Raw genomic sequence first — 26,941 nt, forward strand, 5'->3', positions numbered from 1 at the left:
CACACACACACAAAGCATACAGAGGTGTGAAAAAGTTTTATGACAGTGGAGGAAGTTCAAGAGATGGGACCTTACGAGTGTAGGAATCCCTCCCCGTACGGTTGAAATAGATAATAGATAAGTAATTAATAAATAAGTGATTACAAATAGATAAAACACACACACACACACACACACACACACACACACACACACACTGGAGGAGGTAAGTCAGGTGGGAGGGTGCTGAGATCTTCTAGGTCTGAAGCAGCGTTAGTGAGGAACAGTGTTATGAGAACGGGGCAGTGTGTGTGGGAGCAACGCCCCTCATGAGGGAGGATAGAGAACAGGGCAGTGTGTGTGGGAGCAACGCCCCCTCGTGAGGGAGGATAGAGAACGGGGCAGTGTGTGAGAGCGCAACGCCCCCTCGTGAGGGAGGATAGAGAACGGGCCTGCGCACTTTGGAAGAGGGAAGGGTAAAGGGAAACCTGAAATCGTTGTGAAATACTAAGAGATCATGATGTCGTCAACACGGAACAGCTTGTTTTTTTAATCAGGAGTCAGTCAGTCAGAAGAGAGTCAGTTGGAAAGAGTGTCAGTCGGAAAGAGAGTCAGCCAGGAGAGAGTCAGTCAGGAGAGTCAGTCACGAGAGAGTCAGTCACGAGAGAGTCAGTCACGAGAGAGTCAGTCACGAGAGAGTCACTCAGGAGAGAGTCACTCAGGAGAGAGTCAGTCGGGAGAGAGTCAGTCGGGAGAGAGTCAGTCGGGAGAGAGTCAGTCGGGAGAGAGTCAGTCGGGAGAGAGTCAGTCAGGAGAGAGTCAGTCAGGAGAGAGTCAGTCAGGAGAGAGTCAGAAGAAAGTCAGTCAGGAGAGAGTCAGTTACAAGAGAGTTAGTCAGAAGAGAGTCAGTCAGAGTGTAATGTCAAAAGAGAGTCAGAAACACGTCAGTCAGAAGAGAGTCAGTCAGGAGAGTCAGTGAGAAGAGAGTCAGTCAGGAAAGTCAGTGAGAAGAGAGTCAGTCAGACGAGAATCCAGGAGAAGAAAAGTCAGTAGGGGGGTCAGGCTAGAGCAGTGTATACAGGGAGGGAGGGAAACACTTAGACAGCACTAGAATTACCTGGTACCGTGGGGACGAGGCAAGCCACGACGAAGTAAAACGCCAGTATTACTGGAACCTGATAAGACTTACGTGATCATAATGCAAGGGTAAGATGCTGAGCCCTACCAGTATAATGCTCCCTCCTAAAATGTACAGACTGGTAACAGAACACACACACACACACACACACACACACACACACACACACATCAGGTAATCCCTAGAATTATTAAAGAACAGTTATTTATTTACTGCTCCGACTCTCCACTGCTCTTTTATTTATTCATTTTGTTATTTTGATAATTCTGATCTGATGATGGTATTCGATGCTAGCAGACACAATTCTCGTGATTAAAAATCATATCATGTCGAATATTATTGACTGAAAGTTATATGTCTTTTTGACGTGGTGTATAAAGGGCATTGACTGTATGATATAAATGAATATATAAAGCCAAGAAGATTTTAGCCTTATGTGAACCTTAGCTAGTATATGCTTCAGTTCCAGAGGAGAAAAAATGCTCTTCGAAGCTAGGCCTTAGATGAACTTTAGGATTAATGTAGTGGGAGTATAGAGGATGAAGAGGAAGAAGATCAAAGAGTACTGGAGGATTTGAAAGAAATACCCTTTTAAAAGGGACAAAACCGGAGCTCTTAGAAAAATCTTGAGAGGGTAAAGAATGCCAAAGCTTAGCGGAGTAGGGAAAGAAACAAACATCGCAACGGCCCTTCACAGTAACCACATGATATGGTGGGGAGGCGTAAAAGCAGACAGTGCTCGAGGACAGAACCCAAAGTAATATCTACAGAAGAGGGAAAGAGAACAAACACTTCAGGGTAGATCAGTGATACCATGGCCTGAGATCAGATTAAGAGGTCGTATATCGCATTACTTTGGACTCGGCTTCTTTAAGGATGAATTTTAGAGAGAGAGAGAGAGAGAGAGAGAGAGAGAGAGAGAGAGAGAGAGAGAGAGAGAGAGAGAGATGATAAGAAACTGCCAGGAAGTCAAAATTGAATCTGGGTTTAAAAAGGTATTTCTGAGATACGAGATGTAGAACAAACCGAAGATAGGACATGGTATAAAAGCAGTCGGAGAAAGCAATTCCAAGTTGTTAGCATATGAGTGAGGTTGGCGATTTGTTGAAGATAGGGAATCGTTGATTGTGAAAGGAGGAAGAGGAGGGGTGACAGGACAGAACCCTGAGGTACACCCCTGTTGATAGGTGAAGGGAGGAGAGAGGTGATCTAGGGAGACAGATTGGCCAGAGCGAGAGAAAAGACTTTTGATAATAGATATAGAAACGAACAACTGAGAATATCTGACGTTTAGAACAGAATCAGTGAATTAGGATAGATAAACTCCGGCACCTTGTCAGGAGCAAGTACCAACACTGCCATGTTACAGCAGTGAGGGGGGTGCAACACAAGCCGTATTGAGGGACCTGGCACTGTGTTGAGGGGTGAAACACTCATGCCACCTCCTCAGGAGTGCAACTCACCTGTGGCAGTACGTTGTGCGGTGCCAACCCCAAAACAAATGATTCGTAACCCTACGAAGAATTAGTCTAATGTACTCTTTTCTTTTTACTATAACTTTGAAGAACATGTTATACCTACAGATATGACATAGATTGTGACAGTATTTACACTCAAGAGATAGATTATTGGATTAGCAGATCATACAAAGGAATACAAAGAAGTTCCAGAGACCATCGGGTCCTTACGAGACAAGAAATTAATACTGTAGTATAGTAAGAGTGGAAAGACGTACAGATGTGTTAAAGAGAATAAAGAAACTGTAAACTTTGCATGTAACTAAGGAGGCCTTTGGCCTGAGTTGCCCTGGTTGCAACGGAGGTAAAAAGAATGGGACGCGAGACCTTTGGAAATATGTCTACAAGGTAGGTCTCACGTCTTCAAGTATATATATATATGTATATATACACATTAACCTACGGGAACTTTGATATGTACGACGCTACACAATGACACTGGAAGAACCACGTTATTATACAGACACTAGAAAGTTCACACTATGTTCCACTCCACTATGGTCATCATCTCGAAATATTAGCTGCGATTATAGCTTAACTTCAGAACACTTCTATGTCCATTTTGGAATAGTAAAAAGGTCCATTGTGGTCCACTCCACCACAGTATCACCTCGATACATTGGCTGAGAATCATTCTTATCTGCCCTCAGCGCACTAGGTCCAGTAAGGGAGTTAGATAAAACAAAGGGGGTAGTTGAAACCACATTGATCCTCCCGTCCAAACGGAGATATACGGTCAAGTGGAACCATATTGTCCTATCAGACGAGGAGCTTATTTGAGTTGGTAGAGTCAGTTGAAGGCGGAACACCTGCTGTAGTTCTGGTCGTGGTCAGTTGTTGTGGTTTGTTACACTTGCGTGGCGGAGGCGTCGGGCTGTGGGTGGTGGTCTGCTAGGGCCGGCTTGGCGGTGCGGGTGGCGGGGGAGTAAGTAAGGATGTGTCGTCGACCTGAGGTCGTGGAGGCCCTGGTCGCCCTCGCCTCAACCCACCACCCACCAGCACCAGGAGGAGGGCCACGTAGAACACCACCACCGCCTGCAACGGGAGAAAGTTAAGAGTGAGGAAGAGCGAGCAACTCCTGTGATCACGACAGCGTCATTTTTCACAACGGAAGAAATGTCAGCAAAAAGCTGTTATTTACCCCTGTTGCATGGCCTGCACGTCTACATTAAGGGAAAAAAAACTGTTGTTCTCTCGTTATAAAAGACAGACAAGTCTCGTAAGTTAAGAAATATGGTTGAAGATTCTTTATGAAGCTTAATTTCCTGTGGGATAAAGCCACCACCACCTGTAGCCAGGGAAATATACATGGTTTCCTTTTGTTTACCATGACGTCACAGAGAATTCCCTCCTCCCGCCAAATTTAAATGGATTTTTGCTGTCAATATTTAGAATGAATACGACTGATATGGGAGTATCTACACGCTTCCGCCATTCAGCGAATCTTGTAGACACGAACCTTTAAACTCTGCCATCTAAATGCGAACTTTTAAAATCAGTCACGGAAAAGCGAACTTAAAATCCGTCCATTTTACTTCGTCATTCAATAAGAAATTGCTTAATTAGAACGTAGCCCTAGATGTGCAATTTTGGCTCAAAACTTTAAGGATTATGTAGATACAGATCTTGAAACTTCAAAGTTTAAACGATAATATAAGCAATCACTAAAATTCGAACTTTAAATTCTCGACAGCAATGTACATGGGTGGAGTGGGCAGCAATGTACATGGGTGGAGTGGGCAGCAATGTACATGGGTGGAGTGGGCAGCAATGTACATGGGTGGAGTGGGCAGCAATGTACATGGGTGGAGTGGGCAGCAATGTACATGGGTGGAGTGGGCAGCAATGTACATGGGTGGAGTGGGCAGCAATGTACATGGGTGGAGTGGGCAGCAATGTACATGGGTGGAGTGGGCAGCAATGTACATGGGTGGAGTGGGCAGCAATGTACATGGGTGGAGTGGGCAGCAATGTACATGGGTGGAGTGGGCAGCAATGTACATGGGTGGAGTGGGCAGCAATGTACATGGGTGGAGTGGGCAGCAATGTACATGGGTGGAGTGGGCAGCAATGTACATGGGTGGAGTGGGCAGCAATGTACATGGGTGGAGTGGGCAGCAATGTACATGGGTGGAGTGGGCAGCAATGTACATGGGTGGAGTGGGCAGCAATGTACATGGGTGGAGTGGCAGCAATGTACATGGGTGGAGTGGGCAGCAATGTACATGGGTGGAGTGGGCAGCAATGTACATGGGTGGAGTGGGCAGCAATGTACATGGGTGGAGTGGGCAGCAATGTACATGGGTGGAGTGGGCAGCAATGTACATGGGTGGAGTGGGCAGCAATGTACATGGGTGGAGTGGGCAGCAATGTACATGGGTGGAGTGGGCAGCAATGTACATGGGTGGAGTGGGCAGCAATGTACATGGGTGGAGTGGGCAGCAATGTACATGGGTGGAGTGGGCAGCAATGTACATGGGTGGAGTGGGCAGCAATGTACATGGGTGGAGTGGGCAGCAATGTACATGGGTGGAGTGGGCAGCAATGTACATGGGTGGAGTGGGCAGCAATGTACATGGGTGGAGTGGGCAGCAATGTACATGGGTGGAGTGGGCAGCAATGTACATGGGTGGAGTGGGCAGCAATGTACATGGGTGGAGTGGGCAGCAATGTACATGGGTGGAGTGGGCAGCAATGTACATGGGTGGAGTGGGCAGCAATGTACATGGGTGGAGTGGGCAGCAATGTACATGGGTGGAGTGGGCAGCAATGTACATGGGTGGAGTGGGCAGCAATGTACATGGGTGGAGTGGGCAGCAATGTACATGGGTGGAGTGGGCAGCAATGTACATGGGTGGAGTGGGCAGCAATGTACATGGGTGGAGTGGGCAGCAATGTACATGGGTGGAGTGGGCAGCAATGTACATGGGTGGAGTGGGCAGCAATGTACATGGGTGGAGTGGGCAGCAATGTACATGGGTGGAGTGGGCAGCAATGTACATGGGTGGAGTGGGCAGCAATGTACATGGGTGGAGTGGCAGCAATGTACATGGGTGGAGTGGGCAGCAATGTACATGGGTGGAGTGGGCAGCAATGTACATGGGTGGAGTGGGCAGCAATGTACATGGGTGGAGTGGGCAGCAATGTACATGGGTGGAGTGGGCAGCAATGTACATGGGTGGAGTGGGCAGCAATGTACATGGGTGGAGTGGGCAGCAATGTACATGGGTGGAGTGGGCAGCAATGTACATGGGTGGAGTGGGCAGCAATGTACATGGGTGGAGTGGGCAGCAATGTACATGGGTGGAGTGGGCAGCAATGTACATGGGTGGAGTGGGCAGCAATGTACATGGGTGGAGTGGGCAGCAATGTACATGGGTGGAGTGGGCAGCAATGTACATGGGTGGAGTGGGCAGCAATGTACATGGGTGGAGTGGGCAGCAATGTACATGGGTGGAGTGGGCAGCAATGTACATGGGTGGAGTGGGCAGCAATGTACATGGGTGGAGTGGGCAGCAATGTACATGGGTGGAGTGGGCAGCAATGTACATGGGTGGAGTGGGCAGCAATGTACATGGGTGGAGTGGGCAGCAATGTACATGGGTGGAGTGGGCAGCAATGTACATGGGTGGAGTGGGCAGCAATGTACATGGGTGGAGTGGGCAGCAATGTACATGGGTGGAGTGGGCAGCAATGTACATGGGTGGAGTGGGCAGCAATGTACATGGGTGGAGTGGGCAGCAATGTACATGGGTGGAGTGGGCAGCAATGTACATGGGTGGAGTGGGCAGCAATGTACATGGGTGGAGTGGGCAGCAATGTACATGGGTGGAGTGGGCAGCAATGTACATGGGTGGAGTGGGCAGCAATGTACATGGGTGGAGTGGGCAGCAATGTACATGGGTGGAGTGGGCAGCAATGTACATGGGTGGAGTGGGCAGCAATGTACATGGGTGGAGTGGGCAGCAATGTACATGGGTGGAGTGGGCAGCAATGTACATGGGTGGAGTGGGCAGCAATGTACATGGGTGGAGTGGGCAGCAATGTACATGGGTGGAGTGGGCAGCAATGTACATGGGTGGAGTGGGCAGCAATGTACATGGGTGGAGTGGGCAGCAATGTACATGGGTGGAGTGGGCAGCAATGTACATGGGTGGAGTGGGCAGCAATGTACATGGGTGGAGTGGGCAGCAATGTACATGGGTGGAGTGGGCAGCAATGTACATGGGTGGAGTGGGCAGCAATGTACATGGGTGGAGTGGGCAGCAATGTACATGGGTGGAGTGGGCAGCAATGTACATGGGTGGAGTGGGCAGCAATGTACATGGGTGGAGTGGGCAGCAATGTACATGGGTGGAGTGGGCAGCAATGTACATGGGTGGAGTGGGCAGCAATGTACATGGGTGGAGTGGGCAGCAATGTACATGGGTGGAGTGGGCAGCAATGTACATGGGTGGAGTGGGCAGCAATGTACATGGGTGGAGTGGGCAGCAATGTACATGGGTGGAGTGGGCAGCAATGTACATGGGTGGAGTGGGCAGCAATGTACATGGGTGGAGTGGGCAGCAATGTACATGGGTGGAGTGGGCAGCAATGTACATGGGTGGAGTGGGCAGCAATGTACATGGGTGGAGTGGGCAGCAATGTACATGGGTGGAGTGGGCAGCAATGTACATGGGTGGAGTGGGCAGCAATGTACATGGGTGGAGTGGGCAGCAATGTACATGGGTGGAGTGGGCAGCAATGTACATGGGTGGAGTGGGCAGCAATGTACATGGGTGGAGTGGGCAGCAATGTACATGGGTGGAGTGGGCAGCAATGTACATGGGTGGAGTGGGCAGCAATGTACATGGGTGGAGTGGGCAGCAATGTACATGGGTGGAGTGGGCAGCAATGTACATGGGTGGAGTGGGCAGCAATGTACATGGGTGGAGTGGGCAGCAATGTACATGGGTGGAGTGGGCAGCAATGTACATGGGTGGAGTGGGCAGCAATGTACATGGGTGGAGTGGGCAGCAATGTACATGGGTGGAGTGGGCAGCAATGTACATGGGTGGAGTGGGCAGCAATGTACATGGGTGGAGTGGGCAGCAATGTACATGGGTGGAGTGGGCAGCAATGTACATGGGTGGAGTGGGCAGCAATGTACATGGGTGGAGTGGGCAGCAATGTACATGGGTGGAGTGGGCAGCAATGTACATGGGTGGAGTGGGCAGCAATGTACATGGGTGGAGTGGGCAGCAATGTACATGGGTGGAGTGGGCAGCAATGTACATGGGTGGAGTGGGCAGCAATGTACATGGGTGGAGTGGGCAGCAATGTACATGGGTGGAGTGGGCAGCAATGTACATGGGTGGAGTGGGCAGCAATGTACATGGGTGGAGTGGGCAGCAATGTACATGGGTGGAGTGGGCAGCAATGTACATGGGTGGAGTGGGCAGCAATGTACATGGGTGGAGTGGGCAGCAATGTACATGGGTGGAGTGGGCAGCAATGTACATGGGTGGAGTGGGCAGCAATGTACATGGGTGGAGTGGGCAGCAATGTACATGGGTGGAGTGGGCAGCAATGTACATGGGTGGAGTGGGCAGCAATGTACATGGGTGGAGTGGGCAGCAATGTACATGGGTGGAGTGGGCAGCAATGTACATGGGTGGAGTGGGCAGCAATGTACATGGGTGGAGTGGGCAGCAATGTACATGGGTGGAGTGGGCAGCAATGTACATGGGTGGAGTGGGCAGCAATGTACATGGGTGGAGTGGGCAGCAATGTACATGGGTGGAGTGGGCAGCAATGTACGTGGGTGGAGTGGGCAGCAATGTACATGGGTGGAGTGGGCAGCAATGTACATGGGTGGAGTGGGCAGCAATGTACATGGGTGGAGTGGGCAACACTAACCGTGACATAGAGGGCAGCACCTCGGGCTTGGTCAGGCTGGCTGGTGTGGGGCAGCTGGTGCAGAAGGTCACGGTAGCTGGCCACCGTCAGATGGCTCGGACACCCAGTGACGCGCCCTCTGGAACAACATGACTTGTTACACACCACCACCTGTCACACACTAGGTGGTACCTGTCACACAACAACTGGTACCTGTCATACAACTTCTGTGCCTGTCACACACCAGCTGGTTCTTGTCACACACCAGCTAGTACCTGTCGTACAGTATCTGTACCTGTCACACACACACACACACACACACACACACACACACACACACACACACACACACACACCAGTTGGCTCTTGTCACACACCAACTGGCGTCTGATCCACTTCAAGTGGTCTTAAAACACAAGCTTGGGAACCAACACACACACACACACACACACACACACACACACACACACACACACACACACACACACACAGGGGCTGCACACACACACACACACACACACACACACACACACACACAGGGGCTGCACACACACACAGGGGCTGCACACACACACACACACACACACACACACACAGGGGCTGCACACACACACAAACATACACATGGACTGAGGGTCATCAGGGATTGGCTCCCTGCCCGTCTCCATGTTGTAGCGCGCCCCCCCCCCCCCCCCCAGCACCCAGGCAGGCGGGATATGTCCCCCACACTGAGCCCAAGCGAACCCTCCTGTTTTAATGTTGTGGCCTTGGGTCCGCTCGTCCCCCTGGGCTGAGCAATATATCTCGCGATGGCTTTCGCCAACGCCTTATTTGCTCACACACACACACACACTCACACACACACACACACACACACACACACACACACACACACGGGCGTGTATACGTGGGGAAGATGGTGGCTCACTCGCTATTGGTAGAATTGTTATTGGGAAAAAAAGATACTTCAACTCGTCTCTTTTCAAAAACTCCTTCACAATGGTCGTAGAATCTTTGGGATGTGTGGAGGTCTGTAGGTGTTCCTTACGACCTTCCATCTTCCTGTAGTCTAAGGTGATTTATCCCACTTCCTCACCATGCTTACTTACACTTCGTTGCTCTTCTTCATCTTTCGTTATCAGGCAGAGAAAAAGAAGAAGACACACGTCATACTAACCCTAACGTAACGAAAATCAGTCGTCCTGTGTGATATTTGAAGTACTGTATATGTATATATATATATACACGAAGTTTGTGTGTATATATACAAAGCGACTTCAGAGTTCTGCAGGATATGCCAATACATTTTGAGTCTTTGGAGTATCATTCTGTATTTACACCTTCCTTCCGTGGCGAGGGAGCTGCGGGGAGGCTGAGCTGTGTCAACACGAGAGAGGGACGTGGGCTTGGCAGACCCTAATACGTCTCTGGTCCTCCGCCTATTCGGAACGCATGTGTGGGCAACACTGTGACAGCCATCAATATCAAATTAAATTACTTGTCACTTCATGCTATTAGGTAAAATGCGTTTCATGAATTATTAACGTTAACTCTCTCGCTCGGTACATCAGAAATGTTTTATGGGGAAGCTCGCCCCGGGTAAGATCTGAGTCACTTCGGTGACATAAGTCTCAAGACTTTTTCTTTTTTTTGATTCTACATCGAAGTTACCAGGTATGGGTACTATTCTCACTGTGGCCAGTTCACGAGACGAAAATGATCTAAAACAATAGTATGGAGGAAGCAAGAATAGTCTCTGGCGTTACAGAAACATTAAGGAAGTCAGGAGATGGTCAAAAGTTCCAAAGTTTAGCGGTGTAAGGGAAGAAATCGATGTTCAGCTACCGACGGCCACATCGTAATCATGTGACGTAGTAACTTGTCGAGTCTTACGTGGTCCAAGTTAATTGCAACTAAGTTTTTAAACCGTTCTTTTCTTTTTTTTTTTTCCTTATGTATAGACTCCATTACACTTCCATCAGTTCGTCTTTATCATTTATACCTTATACTTCAAGCTTCCTGGTTCCCATCTTTTCTTGTATCTATACGCCCAAAATGCACTAGCCCATGTAGCGTCACCCACTCTCCCCGTCACCCACTCTCCCTCCCGCTGTCGTATCTTCCTCACATCTCCTCAAGTCTGGTTCCATCACTCACCAAAGGACTATTACATCCACACCTGAAAAAAAAATCCATCTCTTGTGGATTTCTCTCCACAAGTTAGCCCTATATTCCAGGCCTGTGGTTCCCTGGCAGACGTTGCTATACGACAGACAAAGACATCCTGCGCACCTTTTTTTTTTTTTCTATTTGGCTCGTAAGATAACCTTTCATTCCTTAATGACCTCATTAGATTAGCTTTTGTTCTCTAATTACGTCCTAGGATTGCCTTTCATTCTTGACAACGTCCGAAGCTCACCAATTACTTTCTTGATTACTTTTCCTCTCCTTGATGTCATAATAGTATTATCCATTCCCTGAAGACGTCATAGAATTACCTTTCTTCCTGGAATCGTAACAAAGAACCTGACGCCTCTCTAAGCACTCTTATTTTTTTGCTTAACTCCACTAAGCATTAGAACGAAAACATGGAGGTAATAGGGAGTTAATCCCATGTTGCTGGGCAAACAGACCTCACATGTCTCCTCCCGGTTGTTGACATCTTGCACGTCGTCCAGGAAGCGTGAGGACGTCCAGGATGGACCGCTAGCCTCCCGCCTGCGTCCACGTAGGTCAGACTCCTGGGATCGTCCTCCCGTCGACCATTTACCGTCATGACCGAGCCCAGGTCAGTCGCCTCCCGCGCTGGCTGTCCTGCTGGGTCAGCCCGTCCAACCTCGATCATACCATGTTTCCCTTTCAGAGTTTCCTTTTTCAAACAGAGTCGTGACATTCAAACTTGCAGTCGCTGAAAATTTCAGAGCCTCTCTGTTGAACCTCATTCATTTGCAACTCTCTGTTGGTCATTATTGCAGTCATCAACTGATCTGTTATGCCTTAGCAAGTGGAGCTTGAAAGACGGTATAAAGTGTCACACTTAGCACCTTCTTTCTATCATTTCTTTTTTTTTAACGTAGCTTCTCTGCTCATGCCATCAGAGATATTAGACTCTCACACCTCGTCCAGATGGTAAAGTTATAGGTTTCTCAAATTGTGGCCATCGAGATTGTAATTGGCCTGCAGGCTTATGGTACAATGAACCTTTCAGTGCTTGGTACACACATAAGTCTTACTATTTAGTGAACAAGTTTGATATTTCCTTCATTACTTTGTACCTCTCTATACCCTATCTATAACCTATACTCTGTGGAATAAGAGTTTTAAGAACTCTTCCGTATGTGTCTTGCCACCAGAGATCTCCCATTCGAACCGAGCCCTCGCTCAGTGGCTCCCGGAACCCCTAGTGTATAAACAGTGAACTACGATGGTGACATGACATAAGACATAACCTTGTCTGACTCTAGATGCCTCTTCGGCTTTGCTATCCTGTCTCCATCTATGGCCCCGAGAGCTGGTTGCTTGTGTGCCCCCCGCCACTAACTAGACCACGCAATACTTGGCAAGCTGCTGCGTCACATGATTATTGTGTGGCCTTTGGCAACTTAAGGGTGGGCCGATTTGATAACTGCTTCTCTCCCTACACCTCGAAGCTTTGAAACTTTCTACCCTCTCATGTCTTCCCCAGTAACTGTGACCTTTAAAAGACATGTTTTTCACTTCCTCCAAAATTCGTAAATACTTTCAATAGTCTCTGTCCCTTTCATTACCCTCTGTAAATTTCAATCAAGGACAGGCCTTGATGTGGACTTTTATCCATGACTGGAGCCTCCATCGCTAAAAAAAACAGTGTAGATCAGGAACTGAAGTTATTGTTACTGTTCCGCACCAGATAACCTCATCATACACCATCAGGTCTTCAGTTACCTGGCTCTCCTCTGTCCATCATTCGTATCCAGCTTATCGACATTCCATTACAAAGTTTTCTCCTTCCTCACCACACATATAGGCCAGCAGACTCATTTTCTCCCATTCATACGCTTATTCTTTAAAGATATTAGAAACTCTCTAGCACAAGAAAACTATTGTTATCATTGATATTCCTTCACCTGTTAGAGCTGGGGAGAAACAAAAGAGACTCAGAAATCAGAATTAGACACATTAGAAAACGAGGAAGAGCGACACTGGCTCATCTCACCTAGCCTGGGCACAGAGCTGGAGGGTGGAAGCATCTAGCCCGAACTCCATGTCGTGTGTCTGTGATGCAGTGTGTGGATCCTGGGTTTATTGCTGCTGCCGCTGCTCCTCCACTGGCTTGGCCTTCCCTCTCCCTGGGCCACGCTCGCCTATCACCTCTTGGGTTATGTGTCCCGCCACATGACGGTCTGGGCCGCAGACATGGACCACCTCAGGGTAATAACACCGTGTTTCTCTCTCGGGTTGTGGTGATGCCTACATTTTTTACCAGGTTATGGGGCACTTAACTTCTGTCTCTTGGGAATGTCACGACGACGGGAAGTTTCTGAATATTTCTTACGACAGTCTTTGATGGGGTACACTCGATATTGCTTTGGATCTTCAGTCTTGCTATTATCTGCAAAAGGAAAGCATAGAATTTATTTAGCAAATCCAATCGTAAATTATTGTATATTATATCTTAGTCTGACGATATTCAGGATTATTTATATATATATATATATATATATATATATATATATATATATATATATATATATATATATATATATATATATATATATATATATTAAACAGTCACTACATATGTGTACTATGACACAACCACTGCACAATCACACCATGACACATAACCACGACACAACCAAACCATTACACAAACACGACACAACTCTCCCCTCATCCAACCACTGCACAACCACACCTTGACAAAGAACCCACCCATGCAAGTGGCACGGTTACTGAGAATCATAGCATGACCTTTCCCTTTCCCATAGGAATAATGCGTTCTGCTTAAAAGCCATGATTGATGTATTGTTGAATACATAAGAGCGATGTGTGTGTGTGTGTGTTTGTGTGCGAACTGTGAGGGATGGGGAATACATAGGAGCGATGTGTGTGTGTGTGTGTGTGTGTGTGTGTGAACTGTGAGGGATGGGGACCGGGGCTTAAATGTACGTACATATGTTGAGTTGTAATCGGACACATGAATAAGAACGTTCCATCGACAACTGGACGGCATGGTTTAGGGAATGGTAATAAAGATTGTTATGGTTGTGGGGTGATTATGGGAACGGGGGTGAGTGGTTGTGGTAGCCTGAGTACGCACCAGTAACCGACCAGGAAGAACTTTGGCTAAAGTATACGACTCGATTTGAAGGGAGGTAAAGTGAGTGGGGTGAGGGTGGTCGTGGACGGCTGGTGGGAGAGTGCAACAGGTGAGAGGTACGCTGGCGAGAGAGAGAGAGAGAGAGAGAGAGAGAGAGAGAGAGAGAGAGAGAGAGAGAGAGAGAGAGAGAGCCACTATCCCCAGCTAGCTTAAAGTAAACGTTAAACTGTCTAACATAGACGAACACAGAACAGAGAAATCTGTTGTTAATCTCTAACATCCGCCTTTGTTTATCAATCAATCTGGCATCTATATACATCAATTAGATAATCGTATGTAAAAACAACAAAAATAATTCGTCATATCAACAGAGTCAGGTTCATGCTTAATCCGAGCCAGGGGCCATGGAAGGCATGGGATAGGGGAAGGCTTACCAAAAGCTGAAGTCATGACCTGCTCATGTTTTCAAGTAGGATGGCACTGATAGAAGGTCATGGGTAACAAGGTCTACCAGCTGGTTGGGACAATGACCTAACCAAGTCATGACCTGCTCAAGAAATGACACCTTATATGGTCTCATGGTCGATCATGGTCATGGGCAGCGTGGGGTCACACGTAGCCCCAGGAGGTAATGGGGGGGGGGTGTTTGAGATGGTCTTTTAAGGGTATTCTCCTAACCCCTTTTGACTGCCCCTTACCGATAACAGGCGAGGGGAGGGGGCGTCTCCCCCACGATCTATGAGTGCCCACATCCGATAACGATATGCAGAAGTGGGGCACTGCGCCCCCAAGTCTCCCTGACTCTTATTGCCTTCGTCGATAACATAGACCGTCGAAAAAGGGGGGGGGGAGGAGGAGGGGGCGCCTCGGATTTCAGAACGAGAGGCATTTTGTGCGATACGGAGAGAGAGAGAGAGAGAGAGAGAGAGAGAGAGAGAGAGAGAGAGCCAGGAGGGACGTGGGTTCGATAGATTCTCCCAATTTTCCGGGATGACAGACGCAGTTTTCGTAATGAGAGACCCTGGTCCTAGGGGCGTAGGTAGAGATGACGTGTGTGTGTGTGTGTGTGTGTGTGTGTGTGTGTGTGTGTGTGTGTGTGTGTGTGTGTGTGTGATGTTCTGAGGTGGAAGACACTGTGTCCAGGAAGGCAAAAGACCTGGTAGAAAAAGAGGGAAGAAAAATTGTGTCAAGAGTGACAGGCGAGGAAGAGGTTACAGTTGAGGGAGAGGTTTGTACCCCCGTACTCAAGGGTCGTACCGTCGTGCTCAACGGTTGTACCTCGGTGCTCGAGCCTCGTACCGTCGTGGTCAAGGGTCGTACCGTCGTGCTCACCGGTTGTACCTCGGTGCTCGAGCCTCGACCCGTCGTGGTCAAGGGTCGTACCGTCGTGCTCACCGGTTGTACCTCGGTGCTCGAGCCTCGTACCGTCGTGGTCAAGGTTCGTACCGTCGTGCTCAACGGTTGTACCTCGGTGCTCGAGCCTCGACCCGTCGTGGTCAAGGGTCGTACCGTCGTGGTCAAAGGTCGTACCTCGGTGCTCGAGCCTCGTACCGTCGTGCTCAAGGGTCGTACCGTCGTGGATAAGGGGCTGAGATAATTATATAGTGACAACATCAACACCTGACGAGTGATTGTGATAGGTAAACCATTACACATGGGACGAAAACGTACAAAAAAAACAGTCTCTCTCTCTTCTCTAACCATTATCCCCTTTTCTAATCATTACACCTCTTTTTTAACCATCATCTCGCCCTTTTCTAACTATTATCTCCCCCTTTTCTAACTATTATCTCCCTTTTCTAACCATGACACCTCTTTTCTTATCATCATCTCCCCCTTTTCTCACCATTATCCCCCTTTTCTATCATTACACCTCTTTTCTAACTATTATCTCCCCCTTTTCTAACTATTATCTCCCTTTCCTAACCATTACACCTCTATTCTAACCATCATCTCCCCCTTTTCTCACCATTATCCCCCTTTTCTATCATTACACCTCTTTTCTAACCATTGTCTCCCCCTTTTCTCACCATTATCCCCCTTTCCTAACCATTACACCTCTATTCTAACCATCATCTCCCCCTTTCCTCACCATTATTTCCCTTTTCTATCATTACACCTCTTTTCTAACCATTGTCTCCCCATTTTCTCACCATTATCCCCCTTTCCTATCATTACACCTCTAATCTAACCATCATCTCCCCCTTTCCTCACCATTATCCCCCTTTTCTAACCATTACACCTTTTTTCTAACCATTATTCCCCTTTTCTACCAGCTCTTTCTGTCCCCTCAAAGTCCTCCCCCATTACTGGCCGTAATTGAGGCTTCATGCGCCAGCGACCTCAATCACGATTCCGTAAAGTCTATTTAGTGTAGTGGTCGCTCCGGTCCTGACTTGGTGGCCCCTGTAGACAACAGCGCTCAGCCCCGCCGCCGCTGGCTGGGGTGCGGAGGAGGAGACCCTCGCTGAGGGAGGAGTTCGAAGTCCGCCTCGAACTCAGGTGTTCTTGATGGGTTTACCCAGACATTGCAGGTGAATCTGGAAGGGTTGTGTGCGCTGCGAGATGTGAGGTAAGGAAGAATCATGTTTCCAGTCCAAGATGATATTTGAATATTGTTATTTTTTTTTTTTTGTTTACGTGTTTCTTTAGAGGTTGCTAAGGTGTTGCCGGGGAGGCAAGAATACTGTTATGTTACTTTGGAAAATATTGAGGCGACGTGTGTGTGTGTGTGTGTGTGTGTGTGTGTGTGTGTGTGTGTGTGTGTGTGTGTGTGTGTGTATGTGTGTGTGTAGCGTTAAAGGTCGTGAGTATGTGTATGGAAGGTCAGGGTGTCATGTGTGAAGGTCACCTACTGGACGTATACATAATCCTGGACGAGAGAGAGAGAGAGAGAGAGAGAGAGAGAGAGAGAGAGAGAGAGAGAGAGAGAGAGAGAGAGAGAGAGAAAGAGAGAGAGAGAGAGAGAGAGAACATCGTTCCGATCAACGATATGTCATTTTTTTTTTCACATTTCTTAATCACATATCTATCATTGAAGATCGTATATCCTGTAGATGATCTAATGCATTCTTCATCCTCTGCATTACACATGCACATTTATTTTCCCCACCTTAACCTTAAGGAAACATTTTTCCCTTATATTAAACATGAGATATATTTTTTCTTTCCTATATCTATCACTCAATTCACACTCAATTCACACTCATTTTTCCTCATCCTTCGTTCCTATAAGATACGCTGATAGTACGTTAAAGGATCAGAACGATACACACAGACACACACACACACACACACACACACACACATACACACACACACACACGCACACACACACATACACACGCATACACACACATATAGGAATGATGACCCATGGTCTATATGACACATGTGCCACTCTGACCAGAGGAAAATATCCGAGTTAATATTGTGTAGTCGTACTACCCCCAGGGGATCAGCCATGTGAGCTGCTCTCCAGTATACGACAAATGTAAAATTGTGAGGCAACGCAACGCTGCCACATCTCTGTGAGCTGATGTGAGTAGTAAAGTCGACATTGGCTTCCAACAAAAGATGTAATAAGGGTGAGTTATAGCAACTACCTGATTACTTTCACTTCTTTCTTCTCAAGTTGTTATAAACTAATTCGAGTATGTCGTCATAAGGGTTAGGTTAAAGGTCACGCCATCCGACCCAAGGGTCGTATCCTGGTGATCCAGGGACGTAATTTCGTACTTAATGGTCGTATCGTCTTGTTTAAAGGGGTTGCAATGTTCAGATCTGATGATTACGGTTTCTTGTATAGGAAATTAATATCTCCCTTCTTGTGCTTGAGGTATACGGTCACTATAGGGCTAAAGAATGTGGATGTTTCTATTCATTATATGTACTTTATCGCTGTTTCCCGAGTCAGCGAGATAGCGCTAAGAAACATATATATATATATATATATATATATATATATATATATATATATATATATATATATACATATATATATATTATCCCTGGGGATAGGGGAGAAAGAATACTTCCCACGTATTCCCTACGTGTCGTAGAAAGCGACTAAATGGGAAGGGAGCGGGGGGCTGGAAATCCTCCCCTCTCGTTTTTTCTTTTTAATTTTCCAAAAGAAGGAACAGAGAAGGGGGCCAGGTGAGGATATTCCTTCTAAGGCTCAGTCCTCTGTTCTTATCGCTACCTCGCTAATGCGGGAAATGGCAAATAGTATGAAAGAAAGAAAAGAATATATATATATATATATATATATATATATATATATATATATATATATATATATATATGCCAGATATTTTCACTTTTTACGAAAACATTTTACATTTTCTGTGACGAGGTCAGACACGTGGAACTCCCACAACATTTCACATACCCCAGCGCCACTGCCTCTAGCTATCAACACTCCATCCAACACTCAAGCACTTACGCTACTCTCATGACACGTATTTATAGTCATGAGTGGATCCCAGACACATGTGAGGGTTCTCGCTCTGCAGAAATATGATCATGGACGAGATGGATTACATTTGATACTGTTAAGACTCTGGACATGAAGGGGATCATAGACGAGATGGATTCTAATACTGTTAAGACTCTGGACATGAAGGGGATCATGGACGAGATGGATTCTAATACTGTTAAGACTCTGGACATGAAGGGGATCATGGACGAGATGGATTCTAATACTGTTAAGACTCTGGACATTAAGGGGATCATAGACGAGATGGATTCTAATACTGTTAAGACTCTGGACATGAAGGGGATCATAGACGAGATGGATTCTAATACTGTTAAGACTCTGGACATGAAGGGGATCATGGATGAGATGGATTCTAATGCTGTTAAGACTCTGGACATGAAGGGGATCATAGACGAGATGGATTCTAATACTGTTGAGACTCTGGACATGAAGGGGATCATAGACGAGATGGATTCTAATACTGTTAAGACTCTGGACATGAAGGGGATCATGGACAAGATGGATTCTAATACTGTTAAGACTCTGGACATGAAAGGAATGCTTGAGGCTTGGCGTGTGGTACTATCCCTTAGGATAGTGGAGCGAGAACACTACCCATACATATCTTACGTGCCGTTAGAAGGTGATAATGGGGGACGGAGGCGCAGGGCTGAAAAAAAAACCTCCCCCTCCTGTGTGGCTTTCCGAATGAAGAAACATAGGAAGATGAAGAGAATGATGTTATATAGATAGGTAGATAGATAGATAGATAGATAGATAGATAGATAGAGAGAGAGAGAGAGAGAGAGAGAGAGAGAGAGAGGAGTAATGATGAAAAATATGTGTAAAAAAATACTTATATTTCTTCTCAAATGAAGTGTATATTCTCATGGAACATTGTCTAGCTTCCAGTGATGGCCCAGAGCCCGAGGTGGGCAGTGACTGGTGGTGGCTGACCAGTTGCCCCCGACAGTTACTGGCCAGTTACTGACACTGGAAGCTGTTAACCTGGTTTACATCCCACCGCCTGGAACTCCAGGATTGCTGGAATGTTTTACATGTCTTCTGGTGAGGACCAGATGTATGCTCTTGGTCTCTGACTCGCACATCTATGTCCTGATGTTGGCGGTGATGTTGTCTACTGTGTCACAAGTTTACTGATGTTGGCGGTGATGTTGTCTGCTGTGTCACAAGTTTACTGATGTTGGCGGCTATGTTCCCTACTTTGTCAAAACTTTCTGTAAAAAAAAAAACGATAAACAGCTTTAAATGTCAATAAAAGAAAGTGACAGCCATTTTTTATTTCGAGTCATAAAAATCCTTAAATATGAGAGAAGAAAAGAAGTGAGATCACGTTTGCCTGGGTCAAGAGGAGGAGGAAGAGGAGGAAGGAGGGGGAAGGTGAGCGGTGCGTACGTCTTTAAGTAATTAGGAAGCTAAGTTCGCCTCCTGAAGCAAAGTTTCAAGTTTATTTTAGTGTCATCTTGGTCGCTGGGAAATGTCTCGTCTGATGTGGTTAAATGGCTTCCTTCCTCACCTCTTAATGCCAACTGTACCAGCTCCAGCTGAACCTGGACATAGGTTGTCCCACTGAGCAACACACTGGACATAGGTTGTCCCACTGAGCAACACACTGGAGAATGTGGAGAGCCGTCCTATGTGGCTCTTAACTCTATATAGACGTTCAGCCTCACATCAACAGACCCCTAATCCCTCTGGAACTTTTCTCCTTCGGGCTGATTCTGGAAGGCTACTGGAACAATGTTTCCAGGTCGGTCATTTAACGCATTCCTGCCTCAATAGAACATTTCATTACCGCTTGTTTCTGAGAATCCCATTGGCTCCAATGAAGTCCATCATTGACGGACGCTAAGGAAAGAACCTTCAGGCCTTCCAGGTGAGTGACGATCCAGCATGATAATCTAAGATATAAGATAAGATAAGATAAGATGTCTTTACTGTCAAATTGTTATGCATGATACGAAATGAAATCCATTGTAGTTAAAAGCTCCAGTGATCTTGTACACTCGTGGTTAAAGTGAGATGGCGTAAGACGGAGCAAAATCAGATGCCGTTAAACATCAGAGGAGCAGTCGGTCATCAGTTGACGGGACGAGTGGTTTCTCGAGGAGGAGCACCACCTCAGTAATATCCCTGAAGTAGTAAGCCCCCCCCATAGACGTAGAGGCAGACCTCACTCAAGTGGGTGTTGGTCTGAGCGAGCCACAGGAGATCGGTAGCTGCCTCGCACTCTAATGACGGAGTGAGGAGAGGAGGAGGAGGAGGAGCTGGAAGACGAGGACAATGACGACGACTCCGCCCGACTCCTCAAGGGAACAGAGGGGAGTCATTCACCTCACGGCACCGGGAGGAGGGAAGGGGGCGCGGGGCGTCTTGCTCGCTCTCGCCTTTCTCGCCAGGGTTGCCCCTGAGTATTTACTCCGGAGGCGAGGAGAGAGAGAGAGAGAGAGAGAGAGAGAGAGAGAGAGAGAGAGAGAGATCGCATGTCTGTCTTGGTTGCGATGGCGAGAGTCCAGGAAGCAGGCGAGACACTGTGCGTGTGTGTGTGTGTGTGTGTGTGTGTGTGTGTGTGTGTGTGTGTGTCATTGTTTTAGACATCTCGTCATTGCGACATCTCGTCATTTTTTGAGACATCTCGTCATTGTTTGAGACAGGGGAAATTTTGGGTTTACATTTCAAAAGAGACGTTCCCTTACTTCTCATTCTTATTTCTCAAGGGCAATTTCTAGTCAGACTTTTCGTCTGAATGTTATGTGGCTTTGAATTCCTCTCCGCTAATAAGTTTGACTATTGCATAAAAAAAGAATTCATAAATCTATTGTCTGAATTTTGTTTTTCGTCTCGTTTCATCTTTTATCCCTTTTTTCCTTTGTATAAAAATCTACGTTTCTTAGCTTAACACCCAGCGATATAACCCCATTGACCCTGACCAGTACAATAATAATCAGCGTTGCATTTGAAGCGAGAAGATTTTTGATTTAGAAACAAAAGTTAACAGTATTACGAACGTACATATCCTGGAGCTGGTCTCCCTTCTCCAGGTCTGGACAAACAATTTGGACGCTACGTATATTTTTGTGAATATTGGGGAGCCATTAAGAGCAAGACAATGTCAGGCAAAGGCACTATGAGACCTATATTAAAAAATAGGTACAGACATATTTCCTGAAGGTAAATTTTGAACGAATTTCGTATATATGTATATATATATATATATATATATCCCCTGGGGATAGGGGAGAAAGAATACTTCCCACGTATTCCCTGCGTGTCGTAGAAGGCGACTAAAAGGGAAGGGAGCGGGGGGCTGGAAATCCTCCCCTCTCGTTTTTTTTTTTTTTTTTTTTTTTTTTTTTTAATTTTCCAAAAGATGGAACAGAGAAGGGGGCCAGGTGAGGGTATTCCCTCAAAGGCCCAGTCCTCTGTTCTTAACGCTACCTCGCTATCGCGGGAAATGGCGAATAGTATGAAAAAAAAAAAAAAAAAAATATATATATATATATATATATATATATATATATATATATATATATATATATATATATATATATATATATATAAAGGCATCTCGAAAGGTCAAAGGTTACCGTACATATCTAGCTCATTGAAGAGATCCAACTAGTCATTGAGGACACGTTCATTCTTACAGAGACACATTACCACGACTCCTTCGTTTGAACAAGGCAGTTCCCCCGTTGCTGCAGGAGCGTGGAATGAACCCCTCAGCTTTCGTAGGACAAGGCAACCACCACAACTTTGTGTGACTGTGAACCACGTTCTTAGTATAGTCAGGTGTTGACAATGGTCAGGGAGAATTTTCAGGAATTTGATTCTAAATAGTTTTCTTCTTCTTGTCTTTTCTTCTTTTTTCTTCATTTTCTTCTTCTTCTTCTTCTTCTTCTTCTCCTTCTTCTTCTTCTTCTTCTTCTTCTTCTTCTTCTTCTTCTTCTTCTTCTTCTTCTTCTTCCTCCTCCTCTTCTTCTTCTTCTTCTTCTTTTCTTCTTTTTCTTCTTCTTCTTCTTCTTCTTTTCATTCTTCTCCCTCTTCAGCTCTTTCTTTTTAGTCGAATTCTCTTTCCGCTTTGCCTTCTCTAGCTATTCCTTGTCTCCCTTGTCTACTACTCTGTTGTCATTCCTTGTCTTCGTATTTCCTTCTCCTCTTGTTGCTGCCACTTTCCTTATCTTTTTCTCCGCTACTTCCTCTCTTTCTCTTCCCTCTTCGGGTGTTTCTTCTCCCCCTCTTTATCATCTCCTTTCTTTCAACATTCAGTGATTTATTCCTTCCCTTCCTCTCTCTCTCTCTCTCTTCTCTCTCTCTCTCTCTCTCTCTCTCTCTCTCTCTCTCTCTCTCTCTCTCTCTCTCTCTCTCTCTCTCCCCTCTTTTACATCTATGTATTCAATTGGTTGTCAAAGGAGCAAGCTGATGAAAATGAAAATACCATGAACAACCGTCTCCTTACGACAGCATTACGACCTTTGAGCACGACGGCGTGACCTTTATTCTAACCCTTAAGGGCACACAAGGGTTGTTACCGACGTGATCAACATCCGGCTAGTGTTGAGACGAACTTCAAACATCTCGTGCAATTTCAAGATTTGTAATACGTTTTCTTTTAGACATTACGTTAAGAGAAAGTCATTCTCTTTTCCTCCGTCTACTTCCTGATGCTCTACGTGATATGTTTGGTACGTCGCCTCGATCAGAGACACTGATTCCACTTGGCCAGCGAGAGAGAGAGAGAGAGAGAGAGAGAGAGAGAGAGAGAGAGAGAGAGAGAGAGAGAGAGAGAGAGAGAGAGAGAGAGAGAGAGAGACGAGGCTCTCACCCCGCGCCTCAGAAAGGTAAATTACACTATGAAAATGAACTAGTGAATTCTTTTCCCGGTCGTGCCATTCTCTTTTGTTTCTGGACCGTCGCGCGTCACGTATAAGATTCCATTCCAATATCCTGTGACGTTCTGACACGTGACGTGTCTCGTCGTCTTTTTTTTTTTTTGAGACTTTACCACAACTGGGGCCGCCTTGTCTCTCAGCTCCGACATTTCCGAAGCGCCGTCACAAAAGGAATCTTCTGTGAGTCCCTGGCGATGCTCTGATGATGCTTGATCTCCTTCGTCGTTGGCTGAAGGAGGATCGAGTAGCGCGAGAGAGGTATTGGCAGAGGTGGCAGTCTTGTGACGGAGGCCGTTTCAGGAGACGATGACGCGTCATTATCACACGATTGTCGTGGATCGTCTGGCGCTTGGCCTCGCCTACCTGGCTCGCTCTGTCGGGTACACCTTAAAGCCGCTGTTAGGGGGGTTCAGATAGTCATTTCAGAGGGTAATGAGAGTGAGGAACACAGAGGTTCATCATAGGAACCTTGGCTAGAGACCATATTGTCTCAATCTACACAGTCGGGTGTCTAAGATGGAGTAGAGAGCTTTGCTCTATAGAGCCGTGTCTAAGAAGTAAGGTCTCAGACTACAGTAGCGCCGTGGTCTTGGAAGCTCTAGTATAGAGCACCTTGCTTGGGAGTGTGAGGTTCCATTCTAGATCAAGAAACCCTGGATGGGGAAGTATATAGAGTTACGGCCAAGGACCGGGAAGATGTCCCAACGCCATGGGACGATCTACCAAGCAGCGACCAGGGACCATGGGACAACCTACCAAGCAGCTACCACGGACCATGCGACGACTTACTGACCAGCTACCAGGGGCCCGTCCTACCAAGCAGCTACCAGGGACTGAAGACTTGGAGAGGCTGGATTCCAGGGACTGAAGACTTGGAGAGGCTGGATTCCAGGGACTGAAGACTTGGAGAGGCTGGATTCCAGGGACTGAAGACTTGGAGAGGCTGGATTCCAGGGACTGAAGACTTGGAGAGGCTGGATTCCAGGGACTGAAGACTTGGAGAGGCTGGATTCCAGGACTGAAGACTTGGAGAGGCTGGATTCCAGGACTGAAGACTTGGAGAGGCTGGATTCCAGGACTGAAGACTTGGAGAGGCTGGATTCCAGGACTGAAGACTTGGAGAGGCTGGATTCCAGGACTGAAGACTTGGAGAGGCTGGATTCCAGGACTGAAGACTTGGAGAGGCTGGATTCCAGGACTGAAGACTTGGAGAGGCTGGATTCCAGGGACTGAAGACTTGGAGAGGCTGGATTCCAGGACTGAAGACTTGGAGAGGCTGGATTCCAGGACTGAAGACTTGGAGAGGCTGGATTCCAGGACTGAAGACTTGGAGAGGCTGGATTCCAGGGACTGAAGACTTGGAGAGGCTGGATTCCAGGACTGAAGACTTGGAGAGGCTGGATTCCAGGACTGAAGACTTGGAGAGGCTGGATTCCAGGACTGAAGACTTGGAGAGGCTGGATTCCAGGACTGAAGACTTGGAGAGGCTGGATTCCAGGGACTGAAGACTTGGAGAGGCTGGATTCCAGGGACTGAAGACTTGGAGAGGCTGGATTCCAGGGACTGAAGACTTGGAGAGGCTGGATTCCAGGGACTGAAGACTTGGGGATGGTAGGTTCCAGGGACCGATGACTTAGGGAAGGTGGGCTCCAAGGACCGATGACTTGGGGAAGGTGGGCTCCAAGGATCGATGACTTGGGGAAGGTGGGCTCCAAGGATCGATGACTTGGGGAAGGTGGGCTCCAAGGATCGATGACTTGGGGAAGGTGGGCTCCAAGGATCGATGACTTGGGGAAGGTGGGCTCCAAGGATCGATGACTTGGGGAAGGTGGGCTCCAGGACCGATGACTTAGGGAAGGTGGGCTCCAGGGACCGATGACTTAGGGAAGGTGGGCTCCAGGACCGATGACTTAGGGAAGGTGGGCTCCAGGACCGATGACTTAGGGAAGGTGGGCTCCAGGACCGATGACTTAGGGAAGGTGGGCTCCAGGACCGATGACTTAGGGAAGGTGGGCTCCAGGACCGATGACTTAGGGAAGGTGGGCTCCAGGACCGATGACTTAGGGAAGGTGGGCTCCAGGACCGATGACTTAGGGAAGGTGGGCTCCAGGACCGATGACTTAGGGAAGGTGGGCTCCAGGGACCGATGACTTAGGGAAGGTGGGCTCCAAGGATCGATGACTTGGGGAAGGTGGGCTCCAAGGATCGATGACTTGGGGAAGGTGGGCTCCAGGGACCGATGACTTAGGGAAGGTGGGCTCCAGGACCGATGACTTAGGGAAGGTGGGCTCCAGGGACCGATGACTTGGGGAAGGTGGGTTCCAGGGACCGATGACTTGGGGAAGGTGGGTTCCAGGGATCGATGACTTGGGGAAGGTGGGCTCCAGGGACCGATGACTTAGGGAAGGTGGGCTCCAGGGACCGATGACTTAGGGAAGATGGGCTTCAGGGACTAAAGACTGTAGGAAGATGGGTTCCAAGGAACTGAAAACTCTGGAAGGGTGGGGTCCTTGGAGGTGTTGTCTGCAGGAAATGAATCTTAGGAACTCGGAGACTCTGGGAGTGGTTTATTGAAGGGTCCGTAAGAGGCCAATGACGAACAAAAAGTTAGGAAAAAGAGAAGACCACATGTACCAAGGTAATAGATCCTTATAGGCCCAGCCCATTTAATTCTAATGTCAGAAATTGATTTTCACTTCTTTTCCAGGCAATTTCCAGGCCATCTTATACAAATACCGAACGTTAACAAACCAGTTATTCCATCCCCCCCCCAAAAAAAAAGAGGACGAACCATAGTAATGAAAGTGGAAAATAACATTTACCTATATTAGATTGATAAATTCTTTATCACTTATAAGGGGGGAAAAAGAGTTGCTTTCTAAAAGTATTGTGGTCCTTAGATAATGGATATCCGAAATGTGCTGGTATACAAAATGTTGTTTGTTCGATACAGAGACAAATAATAGGGGCCAGGCGCGACCAGGTGGCCGACAATGTAACAACCAATTACGACAATTCAATGGATGTTCTCGTAATAGATCTGGTTCAGTGGAGAGCATGTAGAGCCAAGATGATGATGTGTAGCTGGTTATTTCGGCGTCAGACTGATACCGTCTTAAAGGGCCATTTTGGGGTTAACAATCACACTGACACCAGTCATAAGTACGTCAACACCACCTGCAGGGGTTCAGGATAATTCTAAACCCATATACGCTTTCACTGCATATATATATATATATATATATATATATATATATATATATATATATATATATATATATATATATATATATATATATACATGACCCTTGTGTTACCAAGCAGTCCTTATGGGACTGTGTGTGTGTGTGTGTGTGTGTGTGTGTGTGAGAGAGAGAGAGAGAGGGAGAGAGCGTGAGTGAGTGATTGAGTTGGTAAGTGAGTGTGTGTGTGTGTGTGTGTATGTGTCTGTGTGTGTCTGTGTGTGTATGCCAATTATTGTATATTCCGTCACTTTTTCTAACATTCCTGTCTAATTACACAGAGACTTGGCTGCAAAAAAAAAAAAATGATACAGCAATCCTGATAAACATGTAGAGAATATCATTCCTATTCTACGACCACGTCATAAACAACCCACTCCACACCAGAGACTCATTATACTGTTGGTCTAATGACGAGTTTACCAGGCGGAAGTGATTTGTTCTCATATTGAAAACATGATAGGTTGGCCGGGAATAGGGTATCTGTACACAC

At 47.0% G+C, this 26,941-nt stretch overlaps 2 protein-coding genes across 7 annotated transcripts in view; one reads left to right on the forward strand and one right to left on the reverse strand.

The window, feature by feature from the left end:
* The window catches only part of LOC139755905 (carbohydrate sulfotransferase 1-like), a 191,717-nt gene that overhangs the window by 84,607 nt on the left and 80,169 nt on the right, over positions 1–26,941 (forward strand). The window lies entirely within an intron of this gene.
* The window catches only part of LOC139755901 (uncharacterized), a 44,743-nt gene that overhangs the window by 1,198 nt on the left and 16,604 nt on the right, over positions 1–26,941 (reverse strand). For 4 of the 5 annotated variants that reach the window (XM_071674626.1, XM_071674624.1, XM_071674625.1 and 1 more), the window contains 3 exons: positions 12,707–13,102; positions 8,533–8,650; positions 1–3,669 (listed from right to left, as the gene is read on the reverse strand). The exon at positions 1–3,669 is cut by the window's left edge. Coding sequence is in view for 1 of the 5 variants with exons in the window: in XM_071674628.1 (XP_071530729.1) it covers positions 3,526–3,669; positions 8,533–8,650; positions 12,707–12,756 (312 nt within the window). In the remaining 4 variants the exon portion in view is untranslated. Of the gene's footprint in view, positions 3,670–8,532; positions 8,651–12,706; positions 13,103–15,070; positions 15,204–26,941 lie in introns of those variants that run through there. The other variant, XM_071674627.1, reaches the window with a different exon arrangement.

This window comes from Panulirus ornatus, chromosome 20 (genome assembly GCF_036320965.1).
Source record: "Panulirus ornatus isolate Po-2019 chromosome 20, ASM3632096v1, whole genome shotgun sequence".
In the NCBI taxonomy this organism is placed as follows: domain Eukaryota; kingdom Metazoa; phylum Arthropoda; class Malacostraca; order Decapoda; family Palinuridae; genus Panulirus; species Panulirus ornatus.